The 26,865-nt window shown below is 50.3% G+C and overlaps 1 protein-coding gene across 1 annotated transcript in view; it reads left to right on the top strand.

Annotated features, from left to right (window-relative positions):
- Positions 1-26,865, top strand: part of COL23A1 (collagen type XXIII alpha 1 chain) — a 292,792-nt gene that overhangs the window by 234,266 nt on the left and 31,661 nt on the right. Inside the window, exons 6-8 of the mRNA XM_084763840.1 lie at positions 14,416-14,442; positions 19,193-19,219; positions 20,909-20,935. Coding sequence (XP_084619966.1) covers positions 14,416-14,442; positions 19,193-19,219; positions 20,909-20,935 — 81 coding nt within the window. The remainder of the gene's footprint in view (positions 1-14,415; positions 14,443-19,192; positions 19,220-20,908; positions 20,936-26,865) is intronic.

The following is a 26,865-nucleotide window of genomic DNA, read 5'->3' as shown; positions in this document are numbered from 1 at the left end:
GGAATGAAAGAAGCCAACTCCACAAAGCTAGAGTGTGTACTAACTACACACACACTGTGCCCTGCGTGCCTCCACATATACACACAGACTTGCATCAAAATAAATATATATATATACATATAAACACATAAATAATTAGATGGAATAAAAATGAAATGAGGAAATACATGAGGAAATCCCTCTAATTGCTCAGCATTCACCCAAGCATTTGGATAGGAACGCAGCATTGAGATTGGTCAGTTTTAGGAACAGCTCTTTTGCTGCTGGGGTTTAGTGTTGATGCTTTTTGTTTGAGGAAATCTTAGGAGCTCCCTGCAGAACCAGGGAGAATTTTCTTTTTCCCATTAACCCAGAATCTCAACAGTTTCTAGTGGGGGGTGGGGGTGGGGGGCGGGGAACAAGAAAAGATGAAGCCAAGAGGCAGACTGTGGTAGGAACCCTGGCGTGGCTCTCTCCATTCATTTGGTCTCTCCCTGCCCCCCACGGCACCTAAAACCAGGTCCATATGTGTAGCCAGTAGGAGTGGCTAAGGGACAGGGGGCAACAGGGGCCACCCACATCTGTGAGGCAGGTTACGGACTCAAGGGGGTCAGAGCTGACAGGGCTCCAGGGTCACTGTCCCCACACTCTTCCTGAACAGAGGCTGTCTGTCCTTTGTGCCCCTAAGGGCTTGTTAACAGAACCTTATGGTTGCAATAAATGCATGTCATGTCCATTGTAAAACGTTTGGAAAATAGAGAAAGGCACCAAGAAAAAAAAAAAAAGAATGAAAAAGCAATCGTCCTTCCTCCTACCACCCACAGACAATAAATCTCACTATTTTCATTTGTTCTTCTAGCATTTTTATGTGCAGCTCTGTTCTCGTACTTCCACTATAAAAACAAGGCTATAAGGACATGCCTCTCTCCTTCACTTGATATATCACGAGGCGCTCCCGCGTCATTAAAAACTGTTATAGGATGTAATGGTTACATAGCATTGCATATGATTGCATATATAGTTTTATTTGGCCAGTCTCTACGTTATATTATTTATAAGGACAATTTTTCATCCTTACCATCAACATCCTGGGAGTAAGTAAAGGCTTCTTCCTGTGATTATCTCCATACAATACATGTCTATAAGTCGCATTGTTGCACCAAAGGGTTTGCACATGTTTAAGGCTTTTGATGTGCATTGCCAAATTGCCCTCCGGGAGGCTTGCTCTCATTTACAATGCCACCAACAGAGCAGAAATGCCGCACTTCCCTCCAGAGTCTAGCCAACTCTGGGTATTATCATACTTTCAATTTATTTCAATATGATAAGTTTTTAAATATATGTCTATATGTATTGTCTTGTTTAAATGTAGGGTAGACTTTGATTAGTAGTCTTTTGTTTTGTTTTGTTTTTGTTATTGTTATTGTTATTGTTATTGTTTTTGTTTTTCTAGACAGGGTTTCACTGGGTAGCCCTGGCTGTCCTGAAACTCATTCTGTAGATCAGGCTGGTCTTGAGTTCACAGAGATCCATACCTGCCTCTGCCTCCCTAGTGCTGAATTAAAGGTCTGGCTAGGAGTCAGACCCTTTATTCCAGAGACCTGACCTGTTTGTTAAAGTTTGTGTTGGCCTGTCACCTAGTGGTTTAAACTTGAATTGCAGGTATAGCGTTTGAAACTGAACAGAGCAGCCAAAAACCAGCAGGGATCTTGCACTGATCAGCAGAGGGAAGTTCTGAGCCCCAGGCATGGTATTCCAGAATTTTGGTGAATCAATCAGCTTTTATATGTTAAAGTTGTTTGGGCATCTCTTAAATAGGAGGCTTGATTGTCATGCCTTTTACTTACTACACAGATGCCTGAGTGAGGGTTTCTGATTCTACATCGAAAATTCCAGGGCAGCGTGGGCTATGATTCCCTATCTCAAAACACCAAAAAATAAATTGTAAATATAAAATAAGAGTACCTTTGGGGTCAGTGTATAAAGTACATATGCGCCATGTATGAATTTCACAGTTAGAGCCCTGTTTTAGTTATTTAATCATGTGCACGCACATACTCTATATAGCCCAGGCTGGCCTAGAATTTCCTGAATAGCCAGGATGACCTTAAACTCCTGGTCTTCCTGCCTGTGTGTGTGTGTGTGTGTGTGTGTGTGTGTGTGTGTGTGTTTGGCAATACTAGGGATCGAAAATAGATTTTAATTGCACACTAGGTAGTCTTCCACTGAGCTGTACCTCCAGCCCCCTGAAGCACTTCTTTTTTTTTTTTTTTTTTTTTTTTGGTTTTTTGGTTTTTCGAGACAGGGTTTCTCTGTGTAGCCTTGGCCATCCTGGACTCACTTTGTAGACCAGGCTGGCCTCGAACTCACAGCAATCCACCTGCCTCTGCCTCCCGAGTGCTGGGATTAAAGGCGTGCGCCACCACGCCCGGCTCCTGAAGCACTTCTGATGACCAGCGTTTTGAGTAATGTTTTCTCCCACCACATATTTTTAAAGCATCCTGGCTTCAGGGCAGAGGCAGGAGGAAGGGGGCGGGGTGACTCACCAGGGGGCATCTGCAGTGCTTTATTGACAAAGACAGAATTGAAAACTGAGATAGAGGAGTTGCTGGGTAAAAGTCTTAAGGTTGGACCTGGGGCCGGCTCTATGGCTCAGCAGCTAAAGGTGCTTGCTGCCAAGCCTAACCACTGAATTCAATCTCCAGGACCCACATGGTGGAAGCAGAAAACTGGCTCCTGAGAGTTGTGCTCTGACCTTTAAACAAGCACCACGGCGCTCTCACCCACACAACACACAGTAAATGAATACAATAAAAAGCTTTAATGAGGAATCAGATCTTCACGGGGCATGAGGCAGATCCCACTAGAATCAGAAACCCTCACTCAGGCATCTCCGGGGACTGAGCACCAACCACAGGCCTCCGTCTGGTTAAACTCACAGAGCCCAGGGAGGCAGGACCTGCAAAGTCTCCAACATCAGTCATGGGGCATCGACAGCCAAGGTCCCAGAGGACAGTATAAGCTCGGGGCTGAAATGTGGTCTGCGAGACAGGGGCCCAGCCTGGGACCAATTTCGAAGTGAATGACTCTGTTGGACTGTTTGGAATTAATCAAGTAACAAAAAGGAACCAGGAACGCCACACACTCATATGCTTCCTTACACTCTCCTAGTTCAAAAACAGCTTTGATTGTAAAAATGCAATTAGTTAAACGATTCATCTGTAATACCCCCAAATTCATGTGCTTTTTAAAATTCTAACATCCTCTGGCTCGCTCTCATCTGACCCCTGAAGGGCACCTCCCAGCCCCCAAGATGCTAGGCAGAGTGAGGAGGGGGTGAAACCACACTTCCTGAGTCCCCCATAATGGCCCCCAGATTGGAACCTCAAAGACAGAGCCATCTGGGCTTGCAGAAGAGGGCCTCCACACTGGCTTCCTCCCCAGCCCCCTCCCCTGAGGCAGAACGAAACAGGTACCACTGTCTGGGCCAAACTCTCCATTCCTCAGTCTCTTCAGAACGCTCCGTGTGAGGCTGTCGAGGGAAGGGAAGTGACCACAAAGCCAGGGAGCCCTGAGCTTTGTCTCCTATGCTCAGCTTCCAAGGGCCACACACCCTCCCGTTTCTGCATCTTCCTGGTACTGGGGTGCCTCCTGTCCACATGTCACTCTGGAAGAGAAAACAGCACAGTGACGAGGATGGGTCCTCAGTTTGCTGGTTGCCAGTAATCGGTCCTAGCGTGGTGCCTGAAGACTGCTCGCTGCGTGGCAAGCCTACCTCTCACTTCACCACACACAGCCTACAGCATGGAGGAGCATGCTCACAGACAGGAACTGGGGCACTGAGCCAGGAAAAGATGGTGAGAAGACACGTGTGTGGGTAGGAAGCTGTTCCTGAAGCTCCCGTGACTTGAGAAAGATGCGCTTTGGGTCCCCGTAGACTGTGTGACCTCAGGCATATCCCAGCCCCGCAGAGATTACACTCCTTACATCTCCAGTAGCAATTTAGGAGATCCAAGTAGCCTGGCATTCACGCTGGGTTCAGTGAATGCGTTCCTGTCACTTTATGGTCACCCAGGCCAGCAAGGGGAGCCCTTGAGGCTAGCGAGCTTTGTCTGGGTGAGCACCCTAAGCACAGAGTGTCCCGTCTGGCCTCCCAAGCCAGACCAGCAGATAGCAGATCAAGGGCGCCCTCTAGTGCTCATAGTTCATAGTTCAGACACAGGTGCTGGTGGGGAAAAACGGATGTTTGGTGTTCAACAGAGGTTTATTGTGTTCTCAGCTCAGGGCACCTTGGCACTTCTGATGTAGTAGCAAGAAATGCATCCAAGGGTCCTCAGTTCCTCGGAGCCTGTGCCTAATCAAGAGAAGGATCCACAATGCACCTAAGCACCAGCTTCACGTTAGGCTGTGGTCAGTGCCAAGAGGGCTTAGTAGCTGTGAGCACCTGTAAACCCGAGATGGGGATCAGGGGTGCTGCTTCAAGGAATGGAGGTGACATAAGGACAAAAACTCAAATAGGAGGGCTGAGAATGTGGCTCGCTTGGTAGAGTGTTTGCCTAATATAAACAAAGCCTTGGGTTCCATAGAGATCCTTCCTGCATCGCTTTTTTTAAAAAAACAGGCATGAGGGCTGAAGAGATGGCTCAGAGGTTAAGAGGTCCTGAGTTCAATTCCCAGCAACCACATGGTGGCTCACAACCATCTATAGTGAGATCTGGTGCCCTCTTCTGGCGTGCAGGTGTACATGCAGGCAGAACATTGTCTACATAATAAATAAATAAATCTTTTTAAAAAAAAAACAGGCATGAAAGCCGGATGTGGCGGCACATGCCTTTAATCCCAGCATTTCGAGAGGCAGAGGCAGGCGGATTGCTGTGAGTTCAAGGGGAAAAAAAAAACAGGTATGAAAGCTAGGCAGTGATGGTGCATGCCTTTAACCCCAATACTCGGGAGACAAAGGCAAGCAGATCCCTGAGTTTGAGGCCAGCCTGATCTACAGAGCAAGTTCCAGGACATCCAGAGCTACACAGAGAAGCCCTGTCTCAAGGGGGTAGGGGGTGGAAACCCAGGCATGACAATGCCCACCAATCATCAAGAGGTGGAGAAAGAGGATCAAGAGTTCAGGGTCATCCTGGTCTACATAATGAGTTCAAAGCCAGCCTGAGCTATATGAGACCCTTTCTTAGGGCAGAACTGTGACTAGCAAAGACCTTTAATCCCACCCAGCACTAGGCAGGCAGATCTCTGAGTCCGAGGCCAGCCTGGCCTACAAAGTGAGACCCAGTCCCAAAGAAAAAGAAAAACCAAAACAAAGCAAAAGCCAGGTAGGTGCCGGCAAATGGGCGGTATGGGGGACCCCCCTGCAAGACAGGTCCAGACTGATGAGGAGCAAGCGGTGACGCGGCTAGCCTCATTGTGAAGTCATCTGCTTCCTCCCTCTGATGTCCAAGTCCCAAGGGAGCCATCGCAGCCGTTCCACTCCCCTATCCCAAAGAAGCACACGGGCATCCAAGGAAAACTGGACAGCAGGGGCGTGGCCAGCATGCTATCCTCTGTTCCCTGTCTGTTCAGGAAACCAGGGATGGAAGATAGTGGAGGCTGGTCTGGGAGGGAGGCGAGTTGTGCTCAGGAGTGTAGAAGGACCAGAGAGACAGTTCAGCTCCTATAACATGAGCTCATGAGCTCACTGGTACCCTGCAGGCATCAGCCATTAAAGACAATAATATAGGGGGTTGGGGGTAAAAAAGTACATATAATACATAAATTATATTTATATATCATAATAATAGAATTATACTTGTATTTAATTAGCATGTTAATTCTATATAGATTTTTATTTTATATGTAAATATATAATTAGTATAAATAATAATCATATTTTGTGTAATAATATATAAATAATATAAAAAAATAGAAAAATGCCAGCAGGAATGCCAGGCACGGTGGTGCACACCTGTAATCCCAGCCATTGGAAGGCAGAGGCAGGTGGATCTCTGTGAGTTCGAGGCCAGTCTGGTCTACAAAGTGAGTTAGGGACAGCCAAGGCTACACAGAGAAACTCTGTCTTGAAAAAAAAAAGAAAAGAAAGGAAGGAAGGAAGAAAAATGCCAGCAAGAAAGTGTACAGGCCTGGGCACTGGCTGGACTAGGCTCTACATGCTGTCCTGCAGATCAGTTCAGGCAGAGCAGTCCTCACAGCACTTTCTGATATTCCAAGAAAAGCTGGGAATCCAAATTTGCTATTTACTCTGGATCCATACAGTTTCCAACCTTTTTTTTGGCTGGCGGTGTTATTTTTTCTGCCTCTATTGTCTATGGAGATCAAGGACGGTCCATGTTGCAGCTCAGGGTGGTAGAGCTGGAGCCGGGCTTGGTGGAGCATTACCTCAGGCGCATCAGTCCTGGGGTCTACCTCCACCACCTGTGAGCTGTCTCTGTCCCTGGACCCTGGAGCCACAGTGGACTTGGAGCCGCGCAGAGCAGTCAGCTATGCCCAGCGCTTCCCGGCACACAAACACCTCAGAGAGACAGTTCTCGCACACCCACTGGAAGTCACAGCTCTTTACTGTCTCTCCCCAAAGAGGGGCAATTGTTCCTGATACCTGACAAGGTAATCATGTTTCTTCCCCCACCAAATACCGATAATGGGTGAATAAGTAATTTAAGCAGATATTTGGGATCAGTTCAAAGGCTTAGTCCTTTAAATACCACCTCTTCCAGCCGTGGCGTGGGATGGGGACATAGATGTAATTGCTTCCAGCCAACACAGGCCGCTCACCGAGCAAGCCCTCCCCCCACAAAATGGAGGCCAGCTGCTTTCGTGGCTCAGAGTGTCCCAGCTGAAAGAGACCTAGGCCAAGGGTTGCACACCCATGCCCCTACAGGGCTGGCAGGTCACTCTCCCAGGCAGCCGGCGGATGTGAAACATAAGGAAAGAGTGTAGCGAGGGCCCTGGGGCCGTGCCCAGGAGAAGGCAGTACAATTGTGAGCAGGCAGGACCATGTCCCAGGGGCTGGGAGGTCTTCCTTCTTTTCAAGACAATTACAAACTCTGCATAGCGAACTGAACTGTCAGGAGTTTTGTTTTTTTTTTTTCAACATGGCTGCTAATCTGGTTTGGGTTGAGGTGTTTTTTTTTGTGTGTGTGTGTGTGTTTTTGTGGTGGTGGTGGTGGTAGTGATTGGTGGGTTTTGTTTTTATTTTTTAACCTCATGGTTGTTACTTGACAAAACCTCTGGCTTTTGTCATCATCATCATCTGTATAGCTAATTTTTACCTGTGTATGTGAGAGAGAGAGAGAGAGAGAGAGAGAGAGAGAGAGAGAGAGAGAGAGAGAGAGAAAGAGAGAGAGAGAGAGAGAGAGAGACCAGGCATGCCACAGTCTACGCGTGGAGATCGGTGGACAGTTTGAGGTCATCGGTCCTCTCCTTGCACCATGAGGGTTTCAAGGATTGACCTCGGGTTGTCAGGCTTGGCAGCAAGTGCCTTTACCCTCTGAGCCATCTCACTTAGCCCTCACCTGTACGTCTACTGCAAAATTACAAACGCATTGCAAAAAAAAAAAAAACAAAACAAAACACTAAGTTTACAATTTTATATCAGGGCTGCATTCATAGCTGTCCTCAGCCACATGCAGCTTGACACACCTGTGGGTCTAGAGCTTGCTATGTCTTGGGGTACAGAGGCTACTCCGCCAAACACCCAGACCTTGGATCTCTGGAAAGAGCAGAAGGCCACCAGCAGACCACAAGCCACAGCTGAACCCCCACACTGAGGCCGGCTCTTCCCTTTTCCTGGGTCAGGGAACTCAAGTTGGGGGGAATTGTTAACGCCCAGACTAGAACTCCAGGCCGTGTGTATGCAAACAGCCGGGCCTGAGAAGTCAGAACCATACGGGGCTGACCTGCCTAGAGGGGGCTGACCCCTGTTCCCACCCGCTGGCTAGCCCCAGTGAAGGCTGGGACTAGGCTCACAAGAACCTCCAGAGAGGAATGCACACTTCCCCGGCTGGGACTTCAAACCCCACCAGCCTTGTAATTTGATGAATTGTCAACATCTGGCCCTTAATTGCTAGGCCCTGAACTGATAATCCTGGTAAACTCCCCTCATCCAGGGGCCCTGGCCCAGTGCATTTTGAAGACTCCATTTCCCCAGCAGGACCTGTCAGCATTAATTACAGCGAAAAAGCAAGACAGCCGCCCCAGCTCTGGTTGGGAAGAGTGGTTCTGCGTGCATCTAAACGTTGCCAGTTTGTTGGTTTGGTTCCTTCCTGCCCATCTCAGGGAAGGTGAGCCAAGGACCCAAATCAATCCAGACATAGCAATACATACCCATAATCCTAGCAGCGGGAGTGGGGGGCTGGGGGAGGGGGTGTATGGAAGCAGGACCATCTGGAGTTCAAGGCCAACTATAGGAGGCTCTGTCTCAAAAATCGGGGAGGGGGGGCAGTAAGGCAGAGAGTGGGTAAAGGCATTTGCTGTCAAGCCTAATAATGACCAGAGTTCAATCCCCCAAAACCCACAAAGTGGAAGGAGTCAAGTGATGCCCAGAAGTTGGACTCTGACCTCCACAGGAGAGGCCAACACAAAAAGTGGGAAAAGCCTCAGAGAGAAAGGAACCATGAGGCCTGGCTGCTGGCCACTCAGGACTGAAGAGCGGTAAGCTGAGAGGGAGTCTATGACAGCATTCACCAGGGCATCCCGGGCATCACTCAGGCTGGCGGTCACTGACCTGTCAACAGCTAGTGAGTGACAGTAGGGACAAAAAGAAACAAGATAGGAGGTTTGTCATTCTTCTGGAAAGAAGAGGTCACACACACACACACACACACACACACACACACACACACACACACACACACGCAAATGCTAAGAAGGACTGTCTGGCGGTGGTAGCACACACCTTTAATCCCAACACTGAAGAGGCAGAGATAGGCAGATCTGTGAGTTCAAGGCCAGCCTGGTCTATAGAGTGGGTTCTGGGACAGAGCCAGGGCTACACAGAGAAACCCTGTCTTGAGAAAAGGGGGAAAAACAACCTAGGAAGGACCAACTCTCAGATAACCTCCCTCACCACTGCCTTTATCCTTGCCTGGGTGGAGGGCAGCGGAAAGCATCAGAGCCAGCCCTTAACATCCCCAACATGAAGCAGGCAGCTCCCACAGCTCTCTGGTCCAGGAATGGACCCTCCAGACCCCACAACCCAGACTTACTGTGTCAGAAACCTCCTGCCCTGCTTGTTCTCAGTTTCAAAAGATGGCTCCGTGGACCCCTGCTTAGGAGAGACCCACTGGGGCACTGAGGGAAAGACCCACTCCCTGTAACTCCAGCTTCAAGGACTCCAGGTCCTCTTCTGGCCTCTGCTGGCACGGATACACATAGTTAAAAAGAAAATAAATTGACTGGGTGGTGGTAGCGCACGCCTTTAATTTCAGCATTGGGGAGGCAGAGACAGGTGGATCTCTGTGAGTTTGAGGCCAGCCTGGTCTACAGAGTGAGTTCCAGGACAGCCAAGGCTACACAGAGAAGCAAATAGTTAAATCATTAAATCATTTTGAATAAATAGACCTTGTATTTATTTAGGTTTTTGCCTGCGAGTATGTATGTGCACCGTGTGCCTGCCTGGTGCCCATGGAGGCATTATGTAGTTTCTGGGAGCCAAATGAGATCCCCTGTAACAGCAGCAAATACTCTTTAAAAAAAAAAAAAAAGAAGAAGATTTATTTATTTATAATGTATACAGTATACATTCCACCTGCATGTACACCTGAATGCCAGAAGAGGGCACCAGATCTCAGAAATGGTTGTGAGCCATCTTGTGGTTGTGGGAATTGAACTCTGAACCTTCGGAAGAGTAGCATATGCTCTTAACCACTGAGCCATCTCTCTAGCCCCAAATAATTTTTGTTAAAAGAATAGTGGTCCACGTTTATCTTTGCATTTTGGGGCAAAGGAAACTGGATCTCTGTACGTTTGAAGCCAACCTGGTCTACATAGTGGGTTCTAGGCCAGCCAGGGCTACAGTGTCAACCCTTGTCTCCAAAAAAAAAAAAAAAAAAGTCAGTAGGTGATACCCACTCAAAAAGCCTCCTGAAGGTCACTCCCACCACTACCTCTGCCAGACCTAATTCAGACACCAGTTCTGTGTCAGCTAGCCTGTGGCTGTCCCCTGTCTTGAGTTGATCTGGGAAAAGAAGGAAAAAGGAGGCTGACCTGGGCTCAACTTGAAATTGTCACTTGAAAGAGCAGCATGGGCGAGCATGGTGGTGTGTGCCTTTAATCCCAGCACTCAGGAGGCAGAGGCAGGCCAGCCTGGTCTACAAAGTGAATCTAGGACAGCCAGATTAAGAAACCCTGTCTTAAAAAAAAACAAAAACAAAAAAACAAAAACAAACACAGAGAGACAGAGACAGAGACAGAGAGAGAATAGCATGTCTCCCACCTTATAGAGAAGATCAAGGCCTGGAACATCCCAGTCACTGAGTGAGGCAGAAGACTGCGGCTGCCCTGAGGCTTTGCTCTCAATTCATGTGCAGCCTGTCCTTTTATTTGCTTCTTGGATCATCCGGCAACATCCGGGAGCCAGCTGATCTCCTTGAGGAAAAGTGACTTCAAGCAGAACTGAGACTTGTAACCAGCTGTGGGTTTCATGGAGGGCGGAAGGTGATGAAAAGCTCTGGTGGGTCCTGTGGCTTTGATCAGGCAGGAGAGGGTTCCCAGAGGCAGGGTAGCGTGGGCCAGAGGAGGAATTTGAATCCAGGCCCAGCGAGGCTCAAGTCCCTGACCTCAGCTACTTTTCTCTTTGGTGTTTCTTGCAGGACAGGGTAGCTAATGGTTGATTCCCCATTTTTTAGGGCAGGGGTGGGTTGCCTTGATGGGAGAGATACCAACCCCAAGAGACCAAGAGCATGCATCCAGTCAGTCTACCTTAGACAGAGCATTCCCCTATCCTTCCCTAAGGCGCTCTCTCTCTCTCTTTCTCTCTCTCTCTCTCTCTCTCTCTCTCTCTCTCTCTCCCTCTCCCTTCTTCCCTCCCTCCCTCTCTCTCTCTCCCTCCCTCCTTCCCTCCATGCCCCCCTCTCACACACACTCACACACACACATACACACACACACACACACACACACACACTACACACAAGCATACAAAGCCAGATTTACGCCTCTTCCAGCCCATGGGAATGCCTACTTTGTAAATAGTCCATATAACCTCATACCTGGGTTATTATGCTAAGTCTCTGCCAGGCCCTGAGATGGGAGGTGGGAGGGGGCACCCATGAGCCTGGGAACACTGCCACTCAGAAACCCACAAGCTAGAAAATTACCTGGACATGGCTTATGGGAAAGAAACCTGCCTCACAGAGTAAAACCAAATGTTTCTCAAACTTACCGGACCACAGAATCTCTCTCCGTGGACGAGTCTACAGGATAGTAGACCATGGGGCATCAGTCTGAGAAAGGTACAGGAGAGATAGGTAGTTTCCATCCTAGAAAATTTCACAGCTCAGATCAACTCAGCCCTCCCCTTTCCACATCCATCCTCCTCCAGGACAGAAGGGACATCCGGAGCATGTTATCAAGTCAGGTGGGTCCATCTGACCACAAAGCAGGATGTTCAGCCGGCAGTGGTGGTACATGTCTTTAATTCCAGCACTTGGGAAGCAGGTGCAGATGGATCTCTGAGTTTGAAGCCAGCCTGGTCTCCAGAGTAAGTTCCAGGACACTCAGGGCTACAAAGAGAAACCTGTATCAACCACCACCCAAAAAAAAAAAAAAATAGGATGTTCCTTCCTCTACCTACTTCTGAGGCACTCCCAGTAACTGCCCACTACCCAGCATTCCCTGAGGCCCAACCACTCACCCGGAAGGGAGACTGAGTCAGAGGCCTAGGGACACAGCTCTACCCAGGCCTCATGAGAGATGAGGCCAGAACCCCCTCTGCAGATGAGGGTCATGGCTGTGGGTCAAGTTTAATTGGGCTCTTCCCTGCCCACACTGCCTACCTCCCCTCACGTTCACCACATCCACATCAGATCCAAGTCTCCGAGTATATTTCCCCTAGGAAGCTCTCCCTAACCATTTCTACTACTCCCAACCCAAAGATAAACCTGTCCCTTCTTGGCTCTGCACTGCCAGGACGCATTCATTATCTGTCCCATTTCTCCTTCCTCTCCCGTGTGACAGGTTGACACCCTTCATCCGAAACTTTTGGGGTGCTGGCATAAAACCCCAATTAGAAAATTCCACCACATGACATTGCGCTTAGCAAACAGAATCATTAACATCGCGCAAAATTACCTTCACGACCTGGGGATAATATGCAAATGAAACAAAAATGCATTTCATGTCCGCCCTTGGGTCTGTCTCCAAAATATCTCATTATGTAAATGCAGATATCCCGAAATGCATGTGTTCCAAGCCTTTTGGATGGCGGATCCTCAACGTGTATTTGAATATGTGTGATGTGCAGGGATGAGTAGGGATGGGCCCAAGTCTAAACACAGAACCCCCGACAGGTCAAATACTCCCGATGCCCAGGCCAGCTGTAAATGAGATACGCTAACTGACCGTGAGCGTGAAGCAACATGTCAGGGCGTGGAAGAGTCCACTCGCTGGCCGTCATGTTGCTACTTGAAGTTTCAGAGTTTGAGACAGGGTCTGGCGTAGCTCAGGCTGGCCTTGAACTCACTATGAAGTTGAAGATGACTTTGAATTTATGGATCTTCCTGCCTCCGCTCTCTGAAGGCTGGGATTACAGGTGTGCTGGGTTTTATGCAGTGCTGGGGATTGACAACCCAGAGCTTTCTGCACGCCAGGCAAGCACTCTCTACCTACTGAACTGCAGGTGCAGCCTAGAACCCAAGTTTTTGTTTTTGTTTTGGGGATTTTGGGGTTTTTTGTTTGTTTGGTTGGTTTTTTGGTTTTGTTTGGTTTGCTTTTTGTTTTGTTTTTGTTTTGTTTTGGTTTGTTGGTTTAGGGTTTGGGGGGCTAGTTTTGAGTTTTGGGGATTTTTTTTTGGTTTTGGTTTGGTTTTGGTTTTTCAAGACAGCGTTTCTCTACGCAGCCCTGGCTGTCCTGGAACTCACTCTGTAGACGAGGCTGGCCTCGAACTCAGAGATCCGCCTGGCTCTGCCACCCGAGCACTAGGGTTACTGCTGTGTGCCACCACCTCCTGGCTGAGCTCAGGTTTTCTGATGAGGAATGTTTGATCAAAGCATTCCCTGGCCACATGCTCCAACTCAGGCCTCATTCCTGTGCTCAAGTGCCACAGGAGGTCGCTTTCTTGTTGGCTGTCATAGACACTTATGTAGAACGCACATTAACCATGTGTCACATGCAAGCATCAGACTGTATTACAAGGAACAGGGACAGAAAACCTGACTCCAAGATGCAGAGAAACCTGGAAGGGTTTATGGAAGAGGAGGTAACCACCTAAAGATGTTCAGAGAAAAGAACGGTGAGCCAGGCAGGAGGACAGTATGTGCAAAGACTCTGAAGGGTGAGGCTGTAGGCAATGCTCCTGGGGTCAAAGGTGAAGTATATGTTAAACTGAAATGTTTCTTAAAAAAAAAAAAAGAGTGAATTACATGTGGGGATGAGAGAACAGTAGTGAGGAGGTCAGGACTTGCAGAGACCGAACAGCCCTGGTCCACGGCATCTCCACATGTTGTACCCATCTGTCCCTATAGGGAGATTGCTGAGACTTGTTCAGTAGACAGGTGACCCTTAGGGTCAGTGGCCCTCTGCAGGCACCAGAGAGGCCTGGTAGTCCTAAGATACCTACTCTCAGCCCTGGCCAGGGAAGCTTCTCCCAGCCCTTACTGCTCCTGTCATATGTCTGATTATGTTCAGCCTTCCAGAATTTTCCAGTCTAAGTGTCATGCTGGCTTAAGAGAAACATAGAAAACAGAAGTGTGAAGGCCCACTGAGCAACTACAGCTTCAAGCCCTCAGCTCTGTCTTTTCTCTCAGACTCTCAGCTCTGCTTTCCTCTCTGTGGCTCTCTCTCAAGCCACGTGGGGGTGCCGGGGGGGGGGGGGGGTGACCAAGGAGCCCTAGGTTCAATCCCACTGGGAGGAAAGAGACCCCTTTCCCCTTGAAAGTACCATTGAAGACATTGAGACATGATGCTTATGCCTCAGCTGGCATGCCAGGCCTGCATCTGTCACCTTGACAACCCTCAACAGTCCCACCCTAGTGATGGGAAGGGCTTTTGAGAAGAGCTGGGGATCTGTTATCAGGGGAACAAATTCTGAGTGGCTGACTACACACAGATGCCCTTCCCCCACTACCTACCCTGGCCACATGGTGTGTACCCTGACCTCAGGGCTCAGGACAGGTCATGCTTTCTTGTCACTAAATAATGCACAGGGGTCCTAAGACTTAGAAAGAATGTTCCTTATGTAACCTTTGTTCTCTCTCTCTCTCTCTCATATTCCAGGGACCCCTGGGTCTGGACGGCAAACCAGTAAGTGACCACAGCAATACTAGATGGTCCTTGGGTAGGGCTGTTACTGTAGGGGTGAAGTGACCATGGGACACCTTGAGTTATTGGAAAGTGAGCTCAGCAGCTATAGGATAGCAAGACCAAGCCATTTGTCATGTGTGTTCAGATCCATCTGCTGAGTGAGTAACCATGGAGATGCCCTTTCACCTTTTTGCCTTTAAGCATCTTCTCCTAGGGGATGTTGTGGAGTTATGGAGAGCCATGGGCAACATAGTTCGCAGTGTTTAGTCAGCCTTCAGAGCCTACAAGTCCCTCCCAGTAGGCCCCAGACACAGAATGCCTAACGTATTCCCAAGACGTCCATGATGGCATGAGGCTGAGAAGTTCTCAATACTTGTCGCAGGAGTCCATGGTTCACAGGCATCCTCAGCAGATAAGCAACATGCACAGGGAAATATAAGCAAAGCTAAATAAATAACTGGGTGTGGGTGAACGAGTAGGCAGATAGGTGTGGTGGTAGGTGGGTGGATCAATGGATGGGTGAGCAGATGAGTTGGTGGGTGGAAGGACAGATAGGTGGGTAGATAAGTGGACAAATGAGTGCCTGGATGGGTGGATGGGGAGATGCGTGGATGGGTGGATGGGTGGATGGGGAGATGGGTGGATGGGGAGATGGGTGGATGGGTGGATGGGGAGATGCGTGGATGGGGAGATGCGTGGATGGGGAGATGCGTGGATGGGTGGATGGGTGGATGGGGAGATGGGTGGATGGGGAGATGGGTGGATGGGGAGATGCGTGGATGGGTGGATGGGTGGATGGGGAGATGGGTGGATGGGGAGATGGGTGGATGGGGAGATGGGTGGATGGGGAGATGGGGAGATGGGTGGATGGGGAGATGGGTGGATGGGTGAATGGGGAGATGGGGAGATGGGTGGATGGGGAGATGGGTGGATGGGTGGATGGGGAGATGGGGAGATGGGTGGATGGGGAGATGGGTGGATGGGTAGATGGGGAGATGGGTGGATGGGGAGATGGGGAGATGCGTGGATGGGGAGATGGGTGGATGGGTGGATGGGGAGATGGGGAGATGGGTGGATGGGGAGATGGGTGGATGGGTGGATGGGGAGATGGGTGGATGGGGAGATGGGGAGATGGGTGGATGGGGAGATGGGTGGATGGGTGGATGGGGAGATGGGTGGATGGGGAGATGGGTGGATGGGTGGATGGGGAGATGGGTGGATGGGGAGATGGGGAGATGGGTGGATGGGGAGATGGGTGGATGGGTGGATGGGGAGATGGGTGGATGGGGAGATGGGTGGATGGGTGGATGAGGAGATGGGTGGATGGGTGGATGGGTAGATGGGTGGATGGGTAGATGGGTAGATGGGTGGATGAGGAGATGGGTGGATGGGTGGATGGGTGGATGGGTGGATGGGTAGATGGGTAGATGGGTGGATGGGTAGATGGGTGGATGGGTAGATGGGTGGATGGGTGGATTGGTAGATGGGTAGATGGGTGGATGGGTAGATGGGTAGATGGGTGGATGGGTAGATGGGTGGATGGGTGGATGGGTAGATGGGTGGATGGGTGGATGGGTGGATGGGTGGATGGGTAGATGGGTGGATGGGTGGATGGGTGGATGGGTAGATGGGTAGATGGGTAGATGGGTGGATGGGTGGATGGGTGGATGGGTGGATGGGTGGATGGGTGGATGGGTGGATGGGTGGATGGGTGGATGGGTAGATGGGTAGATGGGTAGATGGGTGGATGGGTGGATGGGTAGATGGGTGGATGGGTGGATGGGTGGATGGGTGGATGGGTGGATGGGTAGATGGGTGGATGGGTGGATGGGTGGATGGGTGGATGGGTAGATGGGTGGATGGGTGGATGGGTGGATGGGTAGATGGGTGGATGGGTAGATGGGTGGATGGGTGGATGGGTGGATGGGTGGATGGGTGGATGGGTGGATGGGTGGATGGGTGGATGGGTGGATGGGTAGATGGGTGGATGGGTGGATGGGTGGATGGGTGGATGGGTGGATGGGTGGATGGGTAGATGGGTAGATGGGTGGATGGGTGGATGGGTGGATGGGTGGATGGGTGGATGGGTAGATGGGTGGATGGGTAGATGGGTGGATGGGTAGATGGGTAGATGGGTGGATGGGTGGATGGGTAGATGCGTGGATGGGTGGATGGGTAGATGGGTGGATGGGTGGATGGGTGGATGGGTAGATGGGTAGATGGGTAGATGGGTGGATGGGTAGATGGGTGGATGGGTGGATGGGTGGATGGGTAGATGGGTGGATGGGTTAGATGGGTAGATGGGTGGATGGGTGGATGGGTGGATGGGTGGATGGGTAGATGGGTAGATGGGTAGATGGGTGGATGGGTGGATGGGTGGATGGGTGGATGGGTGGATGGGTAGATGGGTAGATGGGTAGATGGGTGGATGGGTGGATGGGTAGATGGGTAGATGCGTGGATGGGTGGATGGGTAGATGGGTGGATGGGTGGATGGGTAGATGGGTAGATGGGTGGATGGGTGGATGGGTAGATGGGTGGATGGGTAGATGGGTAGATGGGTGGATGGGTGGATGGGTGGATGGGTAGATGGGTGGATGGGTAGATGGGTAGATGCGTGGATGGGTGGATGGGTGGATGGGTGGATGGGTAGATGGGTGGATGGGTGGATGGGTGGATGGTAGATGGGTAGATGGGTAGATGGGTGGATGGGTGGATGGGTGGATGGGTGGATGGGTGGATGGGTAGATGGGTAGATGGGTGGATGGGTGGATGGGTGGATGGGTAGATGGGTGGATGGGTGGATGGGTGGATGGGTAGATGGGTGGATGGGTGGATGGTGGGTGGATGGGTGGATGGGTGGATGGAGGATGGGTAGATGGGTGGATGGGTGGATGGGTGGATGGGTGGATGGATGGATGGGTGGCTGGGTGGATGGGTGGATGGGTGGATGGGTGGATGGGTGGATGGGTAGATGGGTAGATGGGTGGATGGGTGGATGGGTAGATGGGTGGATGGGTGGATGGGTAGATGGGTGGATGGGTGGATGGGTGGATGGGTGGATGGGTGGTGGTAGATGGGTAGATGGGTGGATGGGTGGATGGGTGGATGGGTGGATGGATAGATGGGTAGATGGGTAGATGGGTGGATGGGTGGATGGGTGGATGGATAGATGGGTAGCATGGGTAGATGGGTGGATGGGTAGATGGGTAGATGGGTGGATGGGTGGATGGGTAGATGGGTAGATGGGTGGATGGGTAGATGGGTGGATGGATAGATGGGGAGATGGGTGGATGGGTAGATGGGTGGATAGGTGGATGGGTAGATGGGTAGATGGGTGGATGGGTGGATGGGTGGATGGGTAGATGGGTGGATGGGTGGATGGGTGGATGGGTAGATGGGTGGATGGGTGGATGGGTGGATGGGTGGATGGGTAGATGGGTGGATGGGTGGATGGGTAGATGGGTAGATGGGTGGATGGGTGGATGGGTAGATGGGTAGATGGGTAGATGGGTGGATTGGTGGATGGGGAGATGCGTGGATGGGTGGATGGGTAGATGGGTGGATGGGTGGATGGGTGGATGGGTGGATGGGGAGATGCGTGGATGGGTGGATGGGTAGATGGGTGGATGGGTGGATGGGTGGATGGGTAGATGGGTGGATGGGTGGATGGGGAGATGCGTGGATGGTTGGATGGGTAGATGGGTGGATGGGTGGATGGGGAGATGCGTGGATGGGTGGATGGGTAGATGGGTGGATGGGTGGATGGGTGGATGGGTGGATGGGTAGATGGGTGGATGGGTAGATGGGTGGATGGGTAGATGGGTGGATGGGTGGATGGCTGGATGGGTGGATGGGGAGATGCGTGGATGGGTGGATGGGTGGATGGGTAGATGGGTAGATGGGTGGATGGGTAGATGGGTGGATGGGTGGATGGGTAGATGGGTGGATGGGTAGATGGGTCGATGGGTGGATGGGTGGATGGGTAGATGGGTGGATGGGTAGATGGGTGGATGGGAAGATGGGTGGATGGGTGGATGGGGAGATGCGTGGATGGGTGGATGGGTGGATGGGTGGATGGGTGGATGGGTGGATGGGGAGATGGGGAGATGGGGAGATGGGTGGATGGAGCTTAAGCAAATGAGTGACTGCATGACTAATAAGTGAATGGGTGGGCAGATGAGTGGATTAATAGGTGGGTCAATAGATGAGTGGGTTGTTGCAGAGACAGACAAACGGGTAGGTGGCTAGAGGCTGGATGAATGAACAGCACGCATGAATGGATAAATGGATGAGTGCATAGATAAATCATGGAAGGGTAAAAAATGAGTAAATGTATGGATAAATGGGTGAATGGGTGGCCTACTGAAGAATAGATGGATGGAGCCTCAAACTTAAAGGCAAATATTCTGGACACTGGATGGCAACTCCATCCCTCCTCCCCAGCAGAGACAAAGAGTGGAGTAGGTGTGCCCTCTAGGCAGGAAAACTAGTGTATGTGTCCTTTCCTGCCCAGAGAGTACCTGTGGACCCTTGCTGCTGACCCCCAAACCCTCATCACCATCATGCTGAGGGCAGGTGAGGAGCTTCCAGGAGGCAGCAAGGCAGGCCTGTGTAGTGTTCTCCTCAGATGCCCACAGCTCTGCCAGCCCCACAAGTCCCTCTGCCCTCACAGCCATGAGTCAGGCAGAAGCGGAGCCAGCCTAGCTTGCCTCCCTCCCAGCGCTTCTTTCTCTATCTTCCTTCTCTAGGGACTCCCAGGCCCCAAAGGGGAAAAGGTAAGTACAGCTGGATGCTGACCATACTGTGCGCTGATGACGGATGCCAGCAGCCAACTCCAACCCTCAGTTCCTGAGCAAGTCAACGCCCCAACCCCATCCCACCCCTGAGCCTCCAATTGCCCATCTGTAGAATGCAGCAAGTAATGTCAATGTCTATCTCTAAAAATGGCCACAAGCTCATGACCACATGCTGGGAGGGTTGGATCTGGAACGGGGCCTCCAAGCATATCACAAGGCAAGTTTCTGCAGTGAGCAGGGCGCTGGGGGACTTGGAGCCCTACAGTGATGAGTGGTGCTCTCTTTGGGGACACAAACAGCAGAAGGATGTCTTGCCAGCCCTCATGAAATAAGTGGATGCATGGATGGATGGATGGACGGATGGATGGATGGATCGGTGTGTAGGTAGATGGGCAGAAGGATGAATGAGTTAGTAAGACAGATGCATAGAAAGATCAACGAATGGCTCATTCACTGACAGAGCCTAGACTCAAAAGGGCCATTACCCTTTTGTTTTTGTTTTTGTTTTTGTTTTTCAAGACAGGGTTTCTCTGTGTAGCCTTGGCTATCCTGGACTCACTTTGTAGACCAGGCTGGCCTCGAACTCATAGAGACTCCCCTGCCTCTGCATCCCCCAGTGCTAGAATTAAAGGCATGCGCCACCACCACCCGGCAGAGCCATTACCCTTGAAGGGAATGTATGTATGCTTCTGGAATGAGACCTGACAGCTCTGGGCAATGGCCCTCTTGGCATTATCAGAAGACACGCCTGGGCCCTTGGAAGAGAACAAATTGGTCTGTGTGGACATATGGTGATCTCAGGAGGAAGAGGGACCTGAGCAGAGCTCAGAATGACGAGGCTAGCCTCAGAGGTCACAGGCAGCCATGCCTGGGTGATGTGGCCTCTCAGGGACAAGCTGAATGGTACCCTAGCTGCCAGCAGGGCTGAGAAAGCCATTGAAAGACATGGGGCTTGATGGCACAGAGCCTCCTTTTGGTATCACAGCTGCACTACTATGTGGCATTGGCAAGCCGCCCAGCTGCAAGGGCCTCAGTTTGTCCATCTGTGGGAGGAGCTCATGAGGTCATTGTCTGAATGGTCTTTGCTGGTGGGTGCATGAGGCACTGGTGCAGCTGGCTTCACACAGTCAGTCTCATGGCTGCCTTCTGGGCTGGTCCCGATGCTGCCAAAGCCACAGAAATAACTCTGGAGCTTTGAGACCAACAGACACAGTCATCTTTATGTCTATTGCTACATAACCCACTGTGTCAGCACTCATGGCTTTTTGTTGTTGTTGTTGTTGTTGTTTTGAGACAGGGTTTCTCTGTGTAGCCTTGGCTGTCCTAGACTCGCTTTGTAGACCAGGCTGGCCTCAAACTCACAGCAATCCACCTGCCTCTGCCTCCCGAGTGCTGGGATTAAAGGCATGTTCCACCACGCCTGGCTCATGGCTTTAGTATTTTTCATCAGTCCAGGGTTCAGGAGGACTGATGTAAGAGGACACAGTGCGAGCAGCCATCCCACAGGCTACACAGTGTCTGTGTCCTCATTGGGAATGGAGATCTAAAATAAAGCCCGTCTGTTGTTTGCATTAGAATCTACTCCAAGCACAGAGTGAATGCTCAAGAGAAAACATGGAGAAATAACAAAATCTAGTAGCCTTTCTTTTCCCTGTGTTTGGTTCTCAGGGCGCACCGGGAGACTTTGGCCCGCGGGTAAGAATGGAGCACCACCTCCCTCATCCACTACACATGGTTTGTTTAATATTATTCTAATAAGATATTTCTTCAGGGGTCCCAGCTCACCACAGCTTATCCCAGAGAAGGCAGGTGAGGCAGCCTTTCCTCTCCACCTTCATCCACCCTGTGCGAGCCCCCAGGTACCCTCACCGCCCACTCAGATGCCAGTTATCTGGGAAGCATCCTGGTTGCCAGGCTTGTCACCACGGAGACCAAACAGTGGGGTTATCCCTGGTCCCAACCACACACTGACCATCCCACAAGACAGCTGGCACTCAGGAAAAGTGAAGTCCCTGACGTCAGCAGTTCTGACCCCAGAGCTCATCCCTGTCACCTCCAAACCCTGTGGCCTTGACAAGTCACTTTTCCCTAAGACTCAGGCCTTTCAACCATGAACGGGTGACAGCTGCACCACCGCCACCCCCCGCCCCCCATGACAAGTGCTGCAAAGAGTCATTATAACCTCATAAACGTCAGCAGCTGACAGCAGCACTTGGCATGGGTCACCTCCAGCCCTCCTGTGCCCCTGGGTCTGGGAACCCAGAGTGCTTGGGTGGTTCTGGGCAGAGGAGCACTGAAGTGGCCCTAGAAAGATGTCTTCACTATTTCCAGAATGGTCTGGGCAGAGAAGCTGGCCAGAGATTGAGAGGTAGATATTAGCTGTCCAGAGAAAGACTGGGTTACGTGGAAGGTTATGGACCCAAGAATACATCGGTGCAAGGACCACTCACCCACACCGAGACTCTGCCAGGGGTGGGATTGGGTGGAGAATGAGTGAGCTGCTTGGACCCAGGGAACCCTGTCTATGGTGGGTGAAGAGCGGGAGGACCAGAGGGCAGAGCACACAAGCCGGGGCTTTGTGGTCCGGCCGGGCAAGACCCAGCTCTGCTACTTCAAGGCTCAGAGCCCCCAGGCGTAGCCGCAGCAAGGGCCCACGTCACAGGGTGTTTGCTGTGATAACAAGAGCTTCAGCGGGCAGGGGGATGAAACAGGCTTGGGTTTCGATGGACAGAGCTGACCCTTGTTGGACCATTGACAGAGGTCAGGACCCTCAGGCTACAGAGGTGGTGAGATTTCTCTGAAGGCAAAGAAAGGATGCTCCCTCACTCTGTGGCTGCTGGGCAAAACACTGATTTCAGATCTTCCCAATAGGTCCCGGGTTTACCAAATAAAACATTTCTTCCAAGGCTCCTAGCCTTCCCGGGGATAACCTGCCTCCTGTTGTGGTGTTCCAGCCAGCTGGGAACTGACTCCTCCACACAGGAAGGTTTAGTGACTTAAATGGACAATTCCTACCTATCGCTCAGGGTCCCCAGAGTTAGCTAAGGCCCCTCTTGTGGTTGCAGGTTGAGTGTCCTGGGAGTCATGTGATGACCCCCCCCCTCACATGGTTATTGTTGATGGGACTGTCCCCACTCATCTGGGAAGCAGCCACATATGCTCTCCGTGCACCGTGGGGCTTCCTTCCATTTGGCACTGGGCTCTGGGAGCAGCTTTCCAAGGGGTAGAAAGTGAGCACTGTCACACCTGTTAGGAGCACCACCAGATGGACCCACACCACACCTGCTGCATTGCTATCCTATCCTGTTCCATTCCGTTCTGTTCCGTTTCATCCCATTTCTGTTCCATCGATTTCTATTTTCTGTTCTGTCGCAAACTCGTTCAGCGTGCCCAGCCACAAGCTGCCTTTCTCTGGGCTGGGTTAGGTGCCTTTGCCTTGTGATTTTTACAGTCCCCTCCTGCTTTTCTGACCACGCCACCTGTTTGCCATCTAGATGGTTTTCCCACGGCTCAACGCAGGCTTTATAAGTAGAGATCATCGTGGGTACAATCTCCGTGTCCTCAAGGTAGCCTGCCTGAGTGAAGGGGCCTGGCCTGCTAGTTTGCTGTGCTCCCCAATCCTACTCACCCTGTGTCTTTAGGGCCAGACCTCAGCCATCCGGAGCCATCCCTCTCTTGGAGAGAGAGGGGTGGATGGTTAGGAGAAGAAACTAAGGTGGCAATGTGCCTTACTCCAGTACCTCTGGTACTAAGAGGCAAAGCAGGCAGATCTCTGTAAGTTCAAAGCGAGCCTGGTCTACATAGCAAGCTCCAAACCAGCCAGGGCTAGGGCTACATAGTGAGACTTTGTTTAAAAAAAAAAAAACAACAACAACAACAAGGAAAACAAAAACAAGAACCTATATGGGGGTCAAAAATCCTCTTTCTAGGTGGGCAGTGGTGGCTCATGCCTTTAATCCCAGCACTCGGAAGGCAGAGACAGGCAGATCTCTCTGTGTTCAAGGCCAGCCTGGTCTACAAAGTGAGTTCCAGGACAGCCAAGGCTACACAAAGAAACCCTGTCTTGAAAAACCCAAATAAATTAATAATAGTTTTTTTTTTAATCCTCTTTCTGTCTTGATAAGTTGAGTCCAAGCCAGAAGCTCGGCGTCTGACCTATGAGCAAAGAAACAGCAGGAGGGAGAATCGAATCCTTCTGGATTCAGTACCGAGCAAAACAGCAACGTCCACTCATCTCTAATGGGACTGAGTGACCTAAGCACAACGCTAACTTGAGGTCTAGACTTATAAGTCTTTGATCATAGCCCTGGCCGTACCATACAGAGGAGGAAATCTGAGTGGTAGCTAAGAGAGCTGCCAGCCATTTACTGAGAAAATCGAGTGACATGTGTATATATAGTGTAGTACAAATGCGAGCTCTTTCCTGTTATTGGGGAGGAGACACAGATTGAAAAGAATATCTGAAAAAGACCAGTTGCAGTTCCAGCACGAGGACCAAAGTTCGTATCCCCACTGAAACAACGTGCTCAGTGGGTGTGACAGCTGCCTGTAAATCCAGCTTCAGAGGGCAGAGATGGAACACACACACACACACACACACACACACACACACACACACACACACACACAAAACTAGCTGGCTAGCAAGACACTAGCCATGCCTTCTGAGCTCTGGGGTTGATTGAGAGAGCCTGACCCAATGAATAAGATGAAGAGCTATTGAGAATAATTCCTGACTTCAACCTCATGCCTCCACATGCATGCATTCATACAGGTATGTGCAAACATATCACACACACACACACACACACTGGAAAAAATAAAACTAAAAATGGAAGATGGAAAGATGGCTGATCCGTTAAGAGCACCGGCTGCTCTTCCAGAGGACCCAGGTTCAATTCTTAGCACCCACAAGGTTGGTCACAATCATCTTTAACTCCATTTCTTGGGGAACTAATAATCTTCTGACCTCCACAGGCACCAGGCCCACACAGTGCACACACACACATTTGGGGGGGGTGGAGGGGGGAAGCACTCATATGCATACAATAAAGAAATGAACATTTAAAATTGTTTTAAAAACATAAAAATAAAATTGGGTGTGATGGTGCACGCCTTTGATCACAGCACTCGGGAGGCAGAGGCAGGTGGATCTCTGTGGGTTCCATGGCAGCTTAGTCTACAGAGCAAGTTCCAGGACAGCCACGGCCACATTTAAAAAACAAAGAAGCCCAGTTGCCCTGGCAACAGGAGTAGGCTCAGCTTTTCTTAGTTCAGTGACCCTAAGTAAGTGATTACTGCCCCAGGCCCTCAGGCCCCCAGGCACTTCATGTGCAGCACAGATTGCGCAGCTCTGGCCAGCTGTTCACAGAGGCCACATTAGACCATCTACAGGAAGTGCTTGCCAGGTTCACACAAGGCTTCTTCCTTTCTTGATTACCAGAAAGTCAGGAGCCACTGCACCATGACTGGTCACCTGTGCCAGTCACACTGTGGACTTCCTTGCTTGCGGGGGTGTGGGAGTGGGCTCTGAAGTGGGGGGGTTCAGCATGCCTGAGGTCTGACCTGGTACTAACATCGGGTAGAGAGTTGGGATTTTGTGTGACATAAGACTGAGGCCCTTCGGCGCTTGTTGTTGTTGTTGTTGTTGTTGTTGTTGTTGTTGTTATTGTTGTTGTCTTTTTGTTTTGAGATAATATAAATTCTCTCGCATGTGTAGTAGATCACCCAGTTATGCCTAAGGTGATGTCCTGCACCACTGTGGTCCATCCTATCTATCGATTTGGAAACTGATGGTGATTCAAGCCACCACCCTTACTCAGATTTCCCATGTTTACACGTGCTTGTGTGTACACGAGTGTCTGGCCTTGAAGGTGCATGTGTGAGTATATGTGAGTGTGTGTTTAGCTGTGTGTGCATGAGTGTGTAAGCATGTGTGAATGAGTGTATGTGTGCTTTACTGTGTGTATGTATGAGTGTGCACAAATGTGTAAACGAATGAGCGTGTGTGTGTGTGTGTGTGTGTGTGCGTGCACGCGTATGCAAGCGTGCAGGTATGTTTTCTTCTGTATAGTGTTAGCATAGATAGACTCATGTAACCACCACACAAAGATCCCTCATGCTCTCAAGTTCTCCTTTCCTCAGTAGCATCACGCACACACACACACACACACACACACACACACACACATCCCTCCTCCCTAGCCTCTGGCAGCCACTAATTTCAATTTTTTTAACTTTTCCATTCAATAACACCAGGTATGTGAAATCATATAATGTGTAACTTCTCAATTTTTTTTTGTTTTTGTTTTTCGAGACAGGGTTTCTCTGTGTGTAGCCCTGGCTGTCCTAGATTTGCTTTGCAGACCAAGCTAGCCTCAAACTTACAGCAATCCACCTGCCTCTGCTTCCCAAGTGCTGGGATTAAAGGCGTGTGCCACCACACCTGGCTTTCTCAAATAATTTTTAAGATTTATTTAATATTTTATATGTGTGTGGACCTGCATGGCTGATGTGGGCCATGTGTATACAAATGCCTGCAGAGGCCACTTGTGTTACCAGATGTGGGGGCCAAGAACTGAACCTGGGTCCTCTGCAAGAGCAGTAAGTGTTCCTAACCACTGATCTGTCTCTGTGGGCCTGTGTATAACTTTGGGGGACTCCCCCCACCTTAGCATAGTTTTCCTACAGCATCCAAGTTTTTTCATGTATTATAAATTTATTCTCTCTCTCTCTCTCTCTCTCTCTCTCTCTCTCTCTCTCTCTCACCCTCCCTCTCTTTTTTTCTCGGAAGGATGTTATCTTAGCTTTTGTTTTCCTTTGGTTTGGTTTGGATCTTACAGTTTGGGGTTTTGTTGTTTGTTTGTTTATTTGTTTGGCATGTATTGTTCGTGTGTCTGCATGTGGGCACACACACAGCATAGCACAGGTGTGGAGGCGTTGGCTCCTCCCAATCTGTGGGTCCCAGGGATAGAACTAAGGTGGCCAGGCTGTGCTACAAGTGCCCTTACCAGTTCAGCCATCTCATTGGCCCTGGTCTGGATTTTTTGAGACATGTCTCAGGTATCCTAGACTGGACTCAAATGCACTATGTCACCAAGGAAGACTTGAACTCCTGACCTTCCTGGCTCCAACCCCTGAGTAATGTGCCAGGATTACTATGTACACCACCACACCCAGGTATCTTTTTGTTTTTGAGACAGGATCTCACTTCATAGCCAAGGCTGGCCTGGAACTCATTTTGTAGTTCAGGCTGGCCTGAAGTTTACAGCAATCCTCCTGCCTCAGCCTCCCAAGTGCTGGGCTTCGCCTGATGCTTGTTTTTGTGTGTTTACGGCTGAGAGGCAAGCCATAATGTGACATGTAGCTCAACCTCTTGCTTATAGGAGGATATTTTGAGAGCTTCCGTTTTGGGCAGTTACATTGAAGTTACGCAGATATCCACATGTGGTTGTTTGTGTAAGCATAAAATAAATGCCACCCACACATGGCTGCCACTTGTAAAGCAACAGGAGAGGACCAACTAGGAAATTCCTGCAAGAGACACTCAGTTCACATGTGTAGCTCATGTCATTTTTTTTCTCCTGACAACAGAGCAAGGCTTCAGATGCTGAGAAGGTGGCAGT

Source organism: Acomys minous (genome assembly GCF_964271855.1).
Source record: "Acomys minous genome assembly, chromosome: 16".
NCBI lineage: Eukaryota > Metazoa > Chordata > Mammalia > Rodentia > Muridae > Acomys > Acomys minous.
Note: the sequence above shows the minus strand (reverse complement) of the source record. Positions and strands in the feature narration are given on the sequence as shown.